At 34.8% G+C, this 15,147-nt stretch overlaps 1 protein-coding gene across 3 annotated transcripts in view; it reads left to right on the top strand.

Moving 5' to 3' along the window:
• The window catches only part of BIRC6 (baculoviral IAP repeat containing 6), a 256,735-nt gene that overhangs the window by 180,755 nt on the left and 60,833 nt on the right, over positions 1 to 15,147 (top strand). For all 3 annotated transcript variants that reach the window (XM_025353535.1, XM_025353532.1, XM_025353533.1), the window contains exons 63-65: positions 1,335 to 1,552; positions 3,513 to 3,677; positions 4,962 to 5,130. In XM_025353535.1, coding sequence (XP_025209320.1) covers positions 1,335 to 1,552; positions 3,513 to 3,677; positions 4,962 to 5,130 — 552 coding nt within the window. The remainder of the gene's footprint in view (positions 1 to 1,334; positions 1,553 to 3,512; positions 3,678 to 4,961; positions 5,131 to 15,147) is intronic.

Genomic DNA, 15,147 nt, shown 5'->3' on the forward strand with positions numbered 1-15,147 from the left:
AAGAAAATGAATCTGGTAGGAATACTTAGATTAAAGAGAACAGAATCAGGAAAATAATGCCATAATATGTATTAATGATAATATAGAATAATAAGAGAAGGCTGTGATGATTGTTTCCTTTGGGTTGGCATTGTTATTTAATAGAAAGAAAAACTGAAGAATTACAGGATAGCCTCACAAGTAGATTTTCATTTGGGTGACCTCTACATTTTCACTTACTGTTTATTCTCTTAATATTTACTAGACAATTAATACTTCCTTATGTTATTTTAAAATCACAAGGTTTTGATTCGGTTGATTTCTTTCACATGCCATTTAGAAAGAATAAACTGTTAAGTCCTGTACTACGAAGTATATTTAATCTAATAAAACTATATGAATTTATTTGTAGATCTCGAAACTCTGAAGCTATCAAATATTCAAAGTAAATATTTTTTCCTTTATATTTTCCTAACAACAAAAATCCCTCATAAATGTTGGCATATAAGTGGGCCCGTGTAGTTTAAACCTTTGTTATTCAGGTATCAACTGTATTTATTTTAGTAGGTCAGGAATTTCTAATTGCTTGATCTGATTTTTTTTTAAGTAGGTAGAGGGGTAAGAACCATTTTTTTTATTGATACAATAGTTGTACATATTTATGTTAAACAGATGATATTTTGATACAGACATAGAATGTGTAATAAGAACCATATTTCAACACTCTGTTACTACAGTGTTAAAGTAGGTGTAACCCTAAACAGAAAAGGAAAAAAAAAAGCCTTTCTGTAATTTCACACTATTTTTAATGCATATACAATGAATTTTTATTAAAAAGCATAGTTATGATACCTCTTTCTGTAATAATTGTTTCGTGTACCATCCACGTAGCATTGCTTTCTTTGCATGTAATACCCCTTCCTGGCTAGAACACAGTAGAACACTGTTGGGAAAAAAATAGTTTTACTTGTTCATTATCTGTTCATGGTTAAAGCTACTCCCAAGGAAAGCAGTTACTTTCTTACTGTTTAAGATACTACTAATGCTTCTTTTCTGTTGTTCAGGTTTTAGTTTAAATTCTATTTGTAATAATTTTGACATAATCTATAGCTATTATCATACATGTTTCCACTTTTTTTGAGGTTTATGTGTACTGTGTCTGACAGTTTTTCCTGACACTTATTCGTGATTAAATTTTAAGATATTACTGTTCTATTTGTAGTATTTGGTTTTTAAATAATTTAGTGATATTATTTTTTATTACAGTGTCATTATTAATTTATGATCCTGTATGTAGCTTCTTATTGTGCTTTAACTGTTTTTAATCTTGAAGTCCTCTTCTTTTTTCAATCTAGGTCATATTCTTCAATCTCCATCAGCCAATGTGCTTCCAACCCTTCCTTTCCACGTCCTTCGTAGCTTGTTTAGCACTACACCTTTGACAACTGATGATGGTGTACTTCTAAGGCGGATGGCGTTGGAAATTGGAGCCTTACACCTCATTCTTGTCTGTCTCTCTGCTTTGAGCCACCATGCCCCACGAGTTCCAAACTCTAGCGTAAATCAAACTGAGGTAGGTTCACTTTTAATTATTTCAGTTATTAAAAAAACTAGTTTTAATTAGGGAGTACAGAGTAAAGTTTTTTTCTGAAGTAATCTTTCAGAGACTTGGGTGTTCCATTTTCACATCTAAGAGGATATTTAAAACATTATAAATTAATTGCTTTCTCTGTTAGTCTCCTTCAGTAAACCAAAAAGAAACCTATCTACTTGAAAAACAGAAAGGATTTAAGTGCTTAATAAGCTTTCCCATTTGCCAAGATATGCTGAATTTATACTGTGATCCTTCTTCCTTTCCTTTTTGAACTTTTAAGAATAATACTATAGAATGGGGGTTGTGGGTGGAGATCTAGCCAGTGCAGTAAGACAGGAAATTCAAGAAAGAAAGAGAAAAATTCCTCATTATTTCAATATGATTTAGTTGTATTGTAGAAAATACCAGAATAGGCTGGGCGCTGTGGCTCACGCCTGTAATCCCAGCACTTTGGGAGGCCGAGGCGGGTGGATCACCTGAGGTCAGGAGTTCGAGACCAGCCTGGCCAACATGGTGAAACCCCGTCTCTACTAAAAATGCAAAAATTCACTGGACGTGGTGGCGGGCGCCTGTAATCCCAGCTACTCGGGAGGCAGAGGTGGGAAAATCACTTGAACCCAGGAAGTGGAGGTTGCAGTGAGCCGAGATTGCGCCATTGCACTCCAGACTGGGCGACAAGAGCGAAACTTTGTCTCCAAAAAAAAAAAAAGAAGAAAAGAAAATACCAAAATAATTAGTGGCATAAGTGAGTTTATTAATGATACAACATGGGGTCAGTATATAAAAATTAGTTAATGTTTACATACTAGCAACAGACACATAAAATGAGCTTTATAAAGATATATTTTAGAATAGCCCCAAAAATAGAAAATTTCTATGAATAAATCTGAAAAATATGTATAATACCTCTTTATGAATTTTTTGGCCAGGCATGGTAGCTCATGTCTGTAATCCCAGCACTTTGGGAGGTGGAGGCAGACAGATCACTTAAGGTTAGGATTTCGACACCACCCTGGCCAGCATAGTGAAACTCCATCTCTATTAAAATTACAACAATTAGCCAGGCCTGGTGGCTCACACCTATATTCCCAGCAACTTGGGGGGCTGAGGCAGGGGAATCTGTCTTTGCTCATGTATATCTTCGATGGGTTAGATATGATAGTGCAATGGTATTATTTCTTCCCAGATCAATCCTTAAGTTTGATACAATTCCAGGTTCATTTTGGAGGAAGTTTACAAACCATTTATAAAATGTATATAAACATGCAAAGGGTTAGGAATAGTTGAGATACCCTTTTACTATATCCTAAAAAGATCTGCTCATATCTCAATTCAATTTTGAGTCATTGACTTTTTAGGTTCTAGGGTGGTTTATCCCTTCTTTTCTTGATAAATATTTTAAAATATTTATTTATTTATTCTTAAATATAAGCACTTTGTCTCCATTTACCCCTTCCCCCAGCCCCTGGCAATTAGCAATCTGCATTCTGTCTTCATGCATTTACCTATTCTGGATATTGCATATAAATTGAATCATGTAATGTATTGTTCCTTGCGTCTGTCTTCTTTCATTTAGTGTAATGTTTTCTAGGTTTATTCATGTAGCATATATGAGTATTTCATTTCTTCTTATGGCTGAATAAATATCCTGTTTGTTGATCCATTCATCTGTTGGTTGGTATCTGGGCTATTTTCTAATAAACTTTTAGTTTAAATGGTGCTACTGAAAACGTGTGTCTATTTCAGTACCAGTTTTTAATCTGTTTTAGTACTAGAAGTGGAATTTCTGGGCCGTACAGAAAATCTGTGTTTAGTTTTTTTGAGCAACCACCAAACTGTTTTCCATAGTAGCTGCATCATTTTACTTTCCCAGTGATAAATATTTTTGAAGATAAGTAAAAACAAATTGTAATGGATTTTCATTTTTTGTTATTTTAAGCCACAGGTGTCAAGCTCTCATAACCCTACATCAACAGAAGAACAACAGTTATATTGGGCCAAAGGAACTGGCTTTGGAACAGGCTCTACAGCTTCTGGGTGGGATGTGGAACAAGCCTTAACTAAACAAAGGCTGGAAGAGGAACATGTTACCTGCCTTCTGCAGGTATATTTTGTAAACTTGATATTGTTCATAATAATGTGTTTTTTTGTATTATTTTAAAATATTGATAACTAATCCAACTATCCTCAGCTATGTTTATGCCCACTTGTGGTTCTTCTTCCCAGTGCATTCTAAGATACCACTGGATAAAGATTGTTCTTGCTTACTTGTGACTCTGTATTTCTTCGCTCTCAACTAGCTTCTTCACTGAGAGGAAAGTGGCAGGGATGAAATTATCTAGTAGCTGGAAGATGCATCTTCTTACAGGCATTTTCTTGTTTAATGTGTTGTATGTGGGCTTTTTTTTTTTAACTGTTACTTTTTTATATGCATTTTGGTTGCTTACTTTTTTTTTTTTTTGAAACGGAGTTCACTCTGTGGCTCAGGTTGGAGTGCAGTGGCGTGATCTCGGCTCACTGCAACCTCCACCTCCCAGATTCATGGTTGCTTACATTTTTAAAGATAACTTTTCGGCTGGACGTGGTGGCTTACGCCTGTAATCCCAGCACTTTGAGAGGCCAAGGTGGGTGGATCACCTGAGGTCAGGAGTTTGAGACCAGCCTGGCCAACATAGTGAAACCCTGTCTCTACTAATAATACAAAAATTAGCTAGGCTTGGTGGCAGACACCTGTAATCCCAGCTACTGAGGAGGCTGAGGCAGGAGAATCACTTAAACCCAGGAGACGGAGGTTGCAGTGAGCCAAGATTGCGCCATTCCAACAATGTCACTCTTGCGACAAGAGTGAAACTCTGTCTCAAAAAAATAAATAGATAAATAACTTTTCTAGATTCAGGCAAGTTGAACAAGAATAGAAAGTCTTTATACCACAGAAATGTATAGGGGAAATACTTAATGAAAAGATTAGCTTTGCTTCCTGCATCAGCTAATTGAAGTTGGTTAACACGTTGAATGTGTCTTCTGCAACTCTAGAATGCTCCTTCTAGTATAAAGTTATAAGATTTTGTTACCCTCAAACTGTGAATTGAGTCTATTCAATAAAATATGTAAATAATACAGAGTTGATACTATGTTTTTATGTTCGCAGTTGTATTGTTTTTATATGTCTAGTCATATGTAATGTACCATCCTTTGTAAGCAACACTCTCAGACAAAACAGATCCTTCCCTTTTGAAAATTTAAACAAATAGTCATTTTAAAACATCGTATAAGGTACTGTTTAAGTAGAAAATTTGTACTGCTAGTATTCAGATTGAATTTCTAACCTACCATAAAAATTTTGGAAGTATGTGAGACTGAAATCCAAATTAATTTCAACAATTTTTAGGTTCTTGCCAGTTACATAAATCCTGTGAGTAGTGCGGTAAATGGAGAAGCTCAGTCATCTCATGAGACTAGAGGGCAGAACAGTAATGCCCTTCCTTCTGTACTTCTTGAGCTTCTCAGTCAGTCCTGCCTCATCCCAGCCATGTCATCTTATCTACGAAATGATTCAGGTAAATAATCCCTGTAAATGTCTTTGTGGATGAATAATTTTGTTTGCTTATTTTATCGTTGTCTAATAGTAAGCTTCAATTGAAATACTTGATGGATTTATTTCCTAAAAAGTATTCTGGAAATATTTGATTGTTTTTTTGGTGCCCTTAATTTGATACTGTGTCATCACTTACCCTAGAACACAGAATAAAAGTTTCATTATTCCTTTGTCTTTATCTGTGAAAGGTGAAAGTACACTTTTTCCTTTTAATTATCTGTAACTGAAAATAATAGGACAAAGTCTAACAACTTCATGACGTCATTCTGATCTGAATATAGTCAAAGTTCTGTGGATTTTAAATATTTTTGTCAAACAAAATTGCTGACAACAGTTATTTTTGAAGAAAAGCAGATACATAAGTCACTCAAGTCCATAGGTACTTCATAAGATGATTAATTTCTTTAAATTCAATAATAAAAGTACTGTAGCTACTTATTTTGCCAGTATACAGCTGATTATTGATTGAATAATATAGTTTATTATTTCTTTGGTTATGGAATTATCATCTAAGAAATGTATTCTTTTCCTAAGAATAGAAAGTTACATATTCAGAAATGTATAGATATTTCCAAGAGAAACAAGCAGTTAACAGCTACTTCTTTCAGCCAAAACCTTTATTATTTATTATTTCAACTCTGTTCTCATATTCTTATCTCTGTCTTTATTTATATTCTTACTCATGAAAATAAACATGTATGTATTTCATTAATTTATTAAGGAAGAATAGATAAGGAAAACAATGGGAGTGAATCTTGGTAGTCTATTTTGTGGTTGGTAGCAGCTAAGTGACACAATTGGATGTTCGGTAAAAGTGTTAGTATTTGAAGGGATTATTGCCCATATTCCCCAGTATCAGGAGGATTGTTGTCCTTTAAAAATGTGCCATTTCCCAGTCTGTCTCAAACTCTTTCATGAAAGTATTAGACTGATTTTTTTGTTTGTTTAGATTGACTTGTTTGGTACATCAGATTGGTCTTTTTAAAAAAGTAGATGTCAAATGCATATAGTATATTTTTTGATTAAAATGTTTGAGACTATAAGTTTAATTTTAGATTATATAGAACAATTGAATAGGGTGAGATGGGTTTCTCTTTATCTCACGTCTCTATTATTGAAGTATTATTTTCTTAATCCTTATACTTTGAAGACCTGACCTACCAAAAATTTTAAATTTCTGTTTTAGTCTAAAATTGACTCTCTTATAACACTGAGCTTTTACCTTTATGATTCATTGTCAAAAAGGAAATCCAGGATTATTTACATAATATTTATAGTAATTGCTATTCATGTAAGTGCACTTCCTGGAAAGGTGTGTATGTTAACAAACTGATTTTTGGTAAATGTATGGAATTGCAGAGACTTAGATATTATATCTTGGAACTATTTTAGAAATTTAATGTGACAGATCAAAGTTTGACCTTTCTTTTGTGATTCATTATTTTCCTGGAAAAAAGAAATTTCTTTCATTAGGTTTAGATGTTCTTGAATTTGGTACCTTGTCCAGTGGTTAATTCTAATTGATATATTTGGATGTGGTAACAAATACTTATTTTGAGATATAATACCTTGTATTAAGATAAAATGATGTAACTTGTATTCGGTAGGTTAAATGGTAGCATGCCTCCTAAATGATATTAAATATGGATTGTTTTCAGGAAAACACAGCTTAATATTATATAAGTAAAAATGAGTATGTAAGTAAATATATAATTATATAAGTAAATATAAATATAAAAATGTAAATATATAGTTATCAGTTTTGGCTAGAATAGTAATAATTAATTTTTTAAGTGGCTGTTATTTATTTTTTTGAGACAGGGTTTCCCTCTGTCACCCAGGCTGGAATGCAGTGGCACGATCTTGGCTTGCTGCAACCTCCACTTCTCAGGCTCAAGCAATTCTCTTGCCTCAGCATCCTGAGTAGGTGGAATTACAGACATGCAGCAGCATGCCCGGCTAATTTTTGTATTTTTGGTAGAGATGGGGTTTCACTATGTTAGCCAGGCTGGTCTCAAATCCTGGCCCATGTGATCTGCCCACCTTGGCCTCCAAAAGTGTAGATATACAGACGTGAGCCAACACACCCTGCCTTAAGTGGCATTTAAAAATCTGAACAAATTATCTAGCCAGAGTCTTCCTTAGACTTAGTAAAATTTCTATTTTGGAAAATTAGTCTAAAGTTTATTTTCCAATTTTTTCTTTTTTTCTTTTTTTTTTTTTTTTGAGACGGAGTCTCGCTCTGTCGCCCAGGCTGGAGTGCAGTGGCCGGATCTCAGCTCACTGCAAGCTCTGCCTCCCGGGTTTATGCCATTCTCCTGCCTCAGCCTCCCGAGTAGCTGGGACTATGGGCGCCCGCCACCTCGCCCGGCTAGATTTTTGTATTTTTTAGTAGAGACGGGGTTTCACCGTGTTAGCCAGGATGGTCTCGATCTCCTGACCTCGTGATCCGCCCGTCTTGGCCTCCCAAAGTGCTGGCTGGGATTACAGGCTTGAGCCACCGTGCCCGGCCCAATTTTTTCATTTGTGTATATAGTATTATTTTTGGCAATGTGGGAGTTGAGGTATGTGACAGGATCCACTCCACAATCTTTTACTTCATTTAGTTGTCTTGTCCTTTTCTTCTCCTATAATCTGGAAGAGTTCCTAGTCTACCTTTATCTTTCATAATACTGATATTTTTATAGAATATAACCATTTATTTTATAGAATATTGTACAGATTGGTCTGTAAGTGTGAGAGTAGTCCTCATAATTTTACCTGAGATAATTGTATTCAAGGGATGACTTGCTTATATTGCTAGCAGATGATATACAAAAACACCGGCCTAATATAATAATCTTTTCTGAGAACTTTAGAAAATAATGCCCATTTTCGTTCTATAACATGTTTTTAAATGATTGGTGAGCAAGACAAGAAAATATAGGGAACATACTAGTTTATGCCCTACTTTCAGTGCAGAGATTGGTCTGTCATTGATTTTAAATATCAATTGTGGTTTCTTTCCCACACCCTTTTTGCCCTTATTTTCTGGCTACAGGTGTACGTTAGATACTTTGTAATCTTCAAACTTTTATGTTTAATGACTATAGATTGAGATGAATACCAGAGTCTGCTCCTCATTTTAATAAAACCTTCAAGTTCTCATATTAATAAGTTTACTATGTAGCTGGTTAGCTAAGTCTGTTTTATTTAAATAGAAGTTTAAAAACTGGCCTGAACATATTAAATGATAATACTAAGCTGGCCATAAGGATCAACAATAATTGCTCATAAAATTGATCTTCAGTTTTAGTTCTGAACATCTTTGCGTCAAAGGTCAAAAGAGAATGTTGTTAGTTGTAAAATTATTACCAGAATAGAGGAAGCATACAAGCTCCTTAGGGGAAAGGACAACCTTTTTTCCATTACTAACTTGTCACAATTCTACAACTGAGACACAGATCCTATTCTCCAGAGGCAGGCACTGATTATATTTAGTGATTTAATCATTAAGTATATTTAGCCATCAAATAGTTGCCTAAGAACTTTTTACTTGCATAATAATGGCCGTACCATTATTTAACCTAATTTACTTTTAGATTGTTATTTTATTTGTAAAATTTAAAATTATTAGATGCTTTTGGGAACATTTATGTACCCAGAGCTTTATACATTTAGTATTCTTAAGATAAACTCCTGGCCAGGCACGGTGGCTCACGCTTGTAATCCCAGCACTTTGGGAGGCCGAGGTGGACAGATCACCTGAGGTTGGGAGTTCGAGACCAGCCTGACTAACATGGAGAAACCCCATCTCTACTAAAAAAATAAATAAATAAAAAATAAAAAAATTCAAAATTAGCTGGGTGTGGTGGCGCATGCCTGTAACCCCGCTGCGTGGGAGGCTGGGGCAGGATAATTGCTTGAACCCAGGAGGCGGAGATGGCACCGTGATGAGCCGTGATGGCACCATCGCACTCTAGCCTGGGCGACAAGAGTGAAACTGTCTCAAAAACAAAAAAAGATAAATTCCTGATATTTCATCTTTTTGAATTCACTGTTTCTAGCATAAAATTTTTATGACTTAATGGTAGTTTTCCTGCTATTTTGACATCTTTTTGTAGGTCTTAAAATGGGTGGAGAGGAAAATTTAGATATGTAAATGAATGGAGACTTATTTTTTATTTTATTTTTGAGACGGAGTCTCATTCTGTTGCCCAGGCTGGAGTGCAGTGATATGATCTTGGCTCACAGCAACCTCCGCCTCCCAGGTTCAAGCAATTCTCATGCCTCAGCCACCCGAGTAGCTGGGACTACAGGCGCCCGCCACCCGCCTTGCTAATTTTTTGTGTGTTTTTAGTAGAGACGGTTTCACCATGTTGGCCAGGCTGGTCTCGAACTCCTGACCTCAAACGATCCACACCCCTCGGCCTCCCAAAGTGCTGGGATTACAGACAGGCATGAGTGACCACCCGGCCTGTAAATGAATGGAGACTTTTAAAAAACTGTTTGGTCGCATTACAGCAGAAACATAAATCTTCATATTTAGGCTAAATTAATCAGATTTATCAAAGGTTAACATCATGGTTCCAGTTACTCAAAATAGTAAGTTTGATGCTTTAATAATTTGTTTCTTATTGCTTATTAAAATAAAGACATGTGTTAGTGTTCTAGATAGGAAAATACATTAATTATTTGCTCATTTTAATTTATTTCTCAACATTTTCACTTCCACTTTTCATAACAAATGGTATTCTGGAAGTTGCATTTTGTATGCCAGAATCGTTTTTTCTCCAGCCGCTGTATAGTATGGAGTTACCCCACTGGCCACTAGATGGAGTTCCTGTTTCATTTTTAGAAGTATTTGGTAACATTCAAATGTTAATGTTAACAGGCAGAATGTTACTTTAGAGACCCCAGCCTTCTGTTTTAGAAAATGATATGTTCCTTTTTTTAGAAACAGCATATTAAAACTCAGCACACATTAAATTATTTGCCATTAACTTAGTGAGGTATGCTACAAATTCTTATTGAAATCAAATCTTTACCTTTTTATAATACTGGTCTTATTATATGGGGATGAATATTCTTTCAGAGTATAAAGGGAAATTGCTATTATCCTGGTTAATCTGACAATTTACAGATTAGGAAAGAACAAATGAAATATAGAAAAATGTATTCAGTTGTTCAAGTTTAACTGGTTAGCGGTAACATGGTGATTATAAAATTCACTTATTTTCAAGTTTAAAAGCAAGGTATAAATGGATTTTGTCATTATGAGAAAGAAAATTGAGTAACTGATATGTTAGAGTAAGGTAGACATGAGAGAGCAGGCACAGGACTTCATTGGGAAAATTATAAAGTACTGATTTGGCTGGTTATGTTAGTTAAATGATGGTATATACTAGGATTAAAATTTTTAATTTCCCTAATACTGGTTTGACAGTTTTATGACAAACTATAATGTGTCAAAACCCATTACTGCGTTTGGATATACCATCTGATTTTTCTCACAGAGTATTTTGTGTGTTTAAAGCTGTTTTTGTTATTTTATATTACCTTTGGATATGTTTCTTTAAGAGTCGGTATTTAATTTCATGAGTATACTGTTTGAGAATAAGGTTAATTTTGTTGTTATGACAAATGTCTTAATTTAAATATGACCATATTTATTAAATTCAAATTACTTAGTAGTTACTTCAAAGTAAATTTGCAGTTGGAAACTAGCCATCTTCCTAGGTCTCAGGGCTCTCTAGATTAAAAAGGACATAGAAATTGTATTAGTGCTCTTACAGGAAAAGATAAGATTTGATACCAATAGAAAATATATAATTTTTAAACACTTTATTTTGTTGATATACACTGCCTGAGAAACAATTAAAAATTACCGAGCTGTCATAACATGATACTTAACTGTATATCCTTATTTTTAGCTTTCATGGCATTAGTTCATTTGAAACTGTCAAATTATGCCGTTTCTTTGTACTGTTTTAATAAAGAGTCTGCATGCTGTGGTGGTGGTTCATGCCTGTAATCCTACCACTTTGGGAGGCCAAGATGAGAGGATTGCTTGTGCTCAGGAGTTTGAGATCAGCCTCGGCAACATAGTGAGACTTCATCTCTATGAAAAAGTAAAATAGGCTGGGTGAAGTGGCTCACGCCTGTAATCCCGGCACTTTGGGAGGCCAACGCGGGCAAATCGTGAGGTCGGGAGATCGAGACCAGCCTGACCAACATGGTGAAACCCTGTCTCTACTAAAAACACAAAAATAGCTGGGTATGGTGGCACGTGCCTGTAATCCCAGCTATTCAGGAGGCTGAGGCAGGAGAATCGCTTGAACCCCGGAGGCCGAGGTTGCAGTGAGCCACTGCACTCCACCCTGGGCGAGAGAGTGAGACTCCATCTCAAAAAAATAAAAAATAAATAATAAAATAATCTATCAGATTATTCTACTAAGTAGAGTAGCAGACCAGGAGTGGTGGCTCACACCTGCAATTCCAGCACTTTGGGAGGCTGAAGTTTGAGGATCACCAGCCTGGGCAACTTAGACTTTGTCTCTATAAAAAACAAACAATCAGCACTCGCCTGTAGTCCCAGCTACTCGGGAGGTGGGATCCCAGGAGGGCGAGGCTGCAGTGAGCCGTGATCACACCACTACACTTCAGCCTGAGTGTCAGAGTGAGACCCTGTCTCAAAAAAAACAAACAAACAAACAAACAAAAAAAAAGGTAGAGTAACCTGACACTTTATTTTTAGCCCAAACTTTACTTTAATAGTATTTTAATATGGCTCTAGTTTTTGTGAGAATTAGCTGAGCAATACAAATAAAATTTAAAACACTTGCCCATGTTTAATGTATTTATTTCTATATATGGTCACTCACAAGATATGTTGATGGCCACTAAGTATCTATAATGTAAATGCTTATCAACAAATGTTAATTCCTTTTATTTAGAGTTTTCATTTTTGTCAAGGTCATCCAATGTGGGAATAACTTTCATATAGAACATATCACTCTATGTGTTAAATAATTATGACTGGTGAGTTTTATAGGGGGAGGACTGGTTGCTTAAAATTTAGATGAGTTTTGAATTGCTTTGATTTGTACAGATTTGTAAGGATAAAGTATTAGTTCACTTCTCACACACTTTAGGGATACCATTCTTGATTACCCAGAGTAGTCCTTTCTTTCCTATGAACTGCTCACATACCTAATCCTTATATTGTCACCTTTCACATTATAGTCCAGCTATTGTATACTTTCTTAATCAGATTTCCACGTAACTACCTACCAGATTAGCCGTAACTCTCCATTTCTTCTATCAAACATCCCAGTTAAGTGTGAGTTGTGTTTGTTTCCAGATTTGTTTATGCCAGTTGTATTTACACTGTATAATTATTATGCAAACTAGATGTTTTTATGGTAAATCATGAAATGCTTTAAAAAAGTCCTACAGACCAGGTGCAGTGGCTCAAGCCTGTAATCCCAGCTCTTTGGGAGGCTGAGGCAGGTGGATCACCTGAGGTTAGGAGTTCGAGCCCAGCCTGGACAACATGGCGAAACTAAAAATACAAAAATTAGCTGGGTGTGGTGAATGGGCACCTGTAGTCCCAGCTACTTGGGAGGTTGAGGCATGAGAATTGCTTGAGCCTGGGAGGCAGAGTTTGCAGTGAGCCGAGATCGAGCCACTGCACTCCAATCTGAGTGACAGAGCAAGACTCCATCTCAAAAAACGAAAAGAAAAGAAGAAACAAAAAAATATATTCCCAGTTTACTTAGGGAATATATTAAAATGTTAACAATGGTAATTTTATTTTGTATTACCCACATTTATTAAGAGAAATAATGTCAATACTTTATTGAAACAAGAAAGTTTCTTTTCTATGTAGTCTTTATTTTTCTGTGTGGCTTTATGTTTACAACTGCTTAACTACCAAAAGTCATGCTAATGCTTATTTCTTTTGAGATACTAAAATATAATTTCCAGACAGTTTTAAAAATATTCGGTGTTCATTAATGCTAACTAAAACTTTATTTTTCTAAACATTTTCATTGTCTTCTGTCCCATACTGACTAAATTTCCCTTTCCTGTATTAAGTAGATTACTAGAGGCTTAAAGAAAACGTAAACCTAAATGCAGTTTTATTTTAATTAATATATATTTTATATGTACTCTTAGAAAAGTTGTTGTGGCATTTTTGCTGTTGTGTCTTGTATACATTACCAAATCTTGCATGTTTTGGAGTAGTCTATCTTCAGTGTCCATATTCATTGCTTTGTCTTCCCTGTTTTTTTCCTCCGTGAAAAGTTAAAATTTGCCTATTTGCTTTGTTGTAATTTTATTCCTCAAGCTGGAAGCATCATAGAGTAATTGCTCTTAGAGCAGGGAGTTACCCTGGGATATATGTTTTAATATTCTGGAGGTGTGCTTTTAAAGGATAGTCTTCTCAATCTTTCTTGGTAGAGCCAGATTTTGCCCTGAATGCAGTCCCTTGAACGAGACCTTCAGAGTGTGGTATGGATGTAGACAAAAACAATCACTAAGAGGTTAAGTACTGTTCCAGCTATACCTAACATAGTCAAGATACATTCTTCTTTTTCTTCTTTCTCTTCTTGCTTCTTTACATCTTCTGCTGTAGTGATGACAGAAGTGCCAGTTTTCTCAGAAAATGTCTTCATTTAGAGAAAAAGAGAATGATTGTGAAGCAAATTGCTAGAAAATATATTTATTAGAAATACTGGTAAATACTCGAAAATTGCTAGACAAGAAGCACTAGCTAGTAAATACTAGAAAATTGCTAGGAAATGTATTTACTAGCAGAGAGCTGGTAAATGTATTTATTATATGTGTTGTGTTTCTTGCATAGTTTTTCAGTGTGCAGTCCTATTTTAGTCTGTTAACGTGTTGGAAAATGATAGTAAATGAGTTTATTTTAATAGAATTTAAAATCTGTTATTTTAACAGTTGGGCTGAAGAGCCGAAAATATAATGAAAATGTAGAAGTTAGATTCTGCCATTTGTGTATTTTATATTTAGTAGCTACAAAGATTCTTAAAATTTTTTACATATCTAACTAGGCTGATGTATTTAATGTGAACTGCAATTTATATACAAAAAAACTGCACATACTTAGTGTATACAATTTGGTAAGTTTAGAACCTCAACTCCTTTTTAAAGCAACTCTTTTGGGGAGCAGTTGAGCAGAATAGGGATTTAAAATAATTTTTTCCTTTGAAGATTAGGGGATCATTGTGTCATTAATTTTATAATCTAGTATTGAAACTAATTCCATTTTACTAATATTTGGTAAAGCAATTAATAGCAGAGTTTGTCTCTTCTTAATAAAATATGTATTTCCACAGATTAAGCATATCACATATTTAAGCTTGAAATAATGGAGTTACTAAATGTCAGAGTTTTAAAATAATTAAAAGAGAAGTGCTCCTTACCCTACGTTACATCAGGAATAAGGTGTTACCAGTTATGTTGCTTTAGTCCACAATAGTGATGAATGAACCTTTTCTTTTCATGGAGGGCTTCCAAACAAAACCTGGACAAGCTTCATATCAAAGATGGCAAATGTTTTCAGTATATCCTGAAGGAATGTATCTTCTCTGTTAGTAATCTGTGGTAAATTTCACTGTAACTATTTGATGTAAATTGCTGGCCTCTGCAAGTAATAAGTCACACTGTAAATAGGTTCTATTTTTTAGTATTTTTAGGTTTTTGTATATGCTGAATCACATATTTCCTCCAAAATGCTAATGTTTACGGTTATTTCTCTTGAATTTTCTGTCTGATGAATCTTTACACTGCTCTTTTTCTTTTCAGCTGTTTGAAGATACTTTTCCTCATTGAAATGTTGTAGTTCCAAATGCAGAAAGTGATTTTATTCCTCTCCGTACTACCAGTTACTACTATAAAAATGAAAAAAAAAATGTTTATTGGCATAAGTGTAGTAATGTCACACACCTGCATCTGTAGCTGTTAATGATAA

Source organism: Theropithecus gelada, chromosome 13 (assembly GCF_003255815.1).
Source record: "Theropithecus gelada isolate Dixy chromosome 13, Tgel_1.0, whole genome shotgun sequence".
NCBI classification, from domain to species: domain Eukaryota; kingdom Metazoa; phylum Chordata; class Mammalia; order Primates; family Cercopithecidae; genus Theropithecus; species Theropithecus gelada.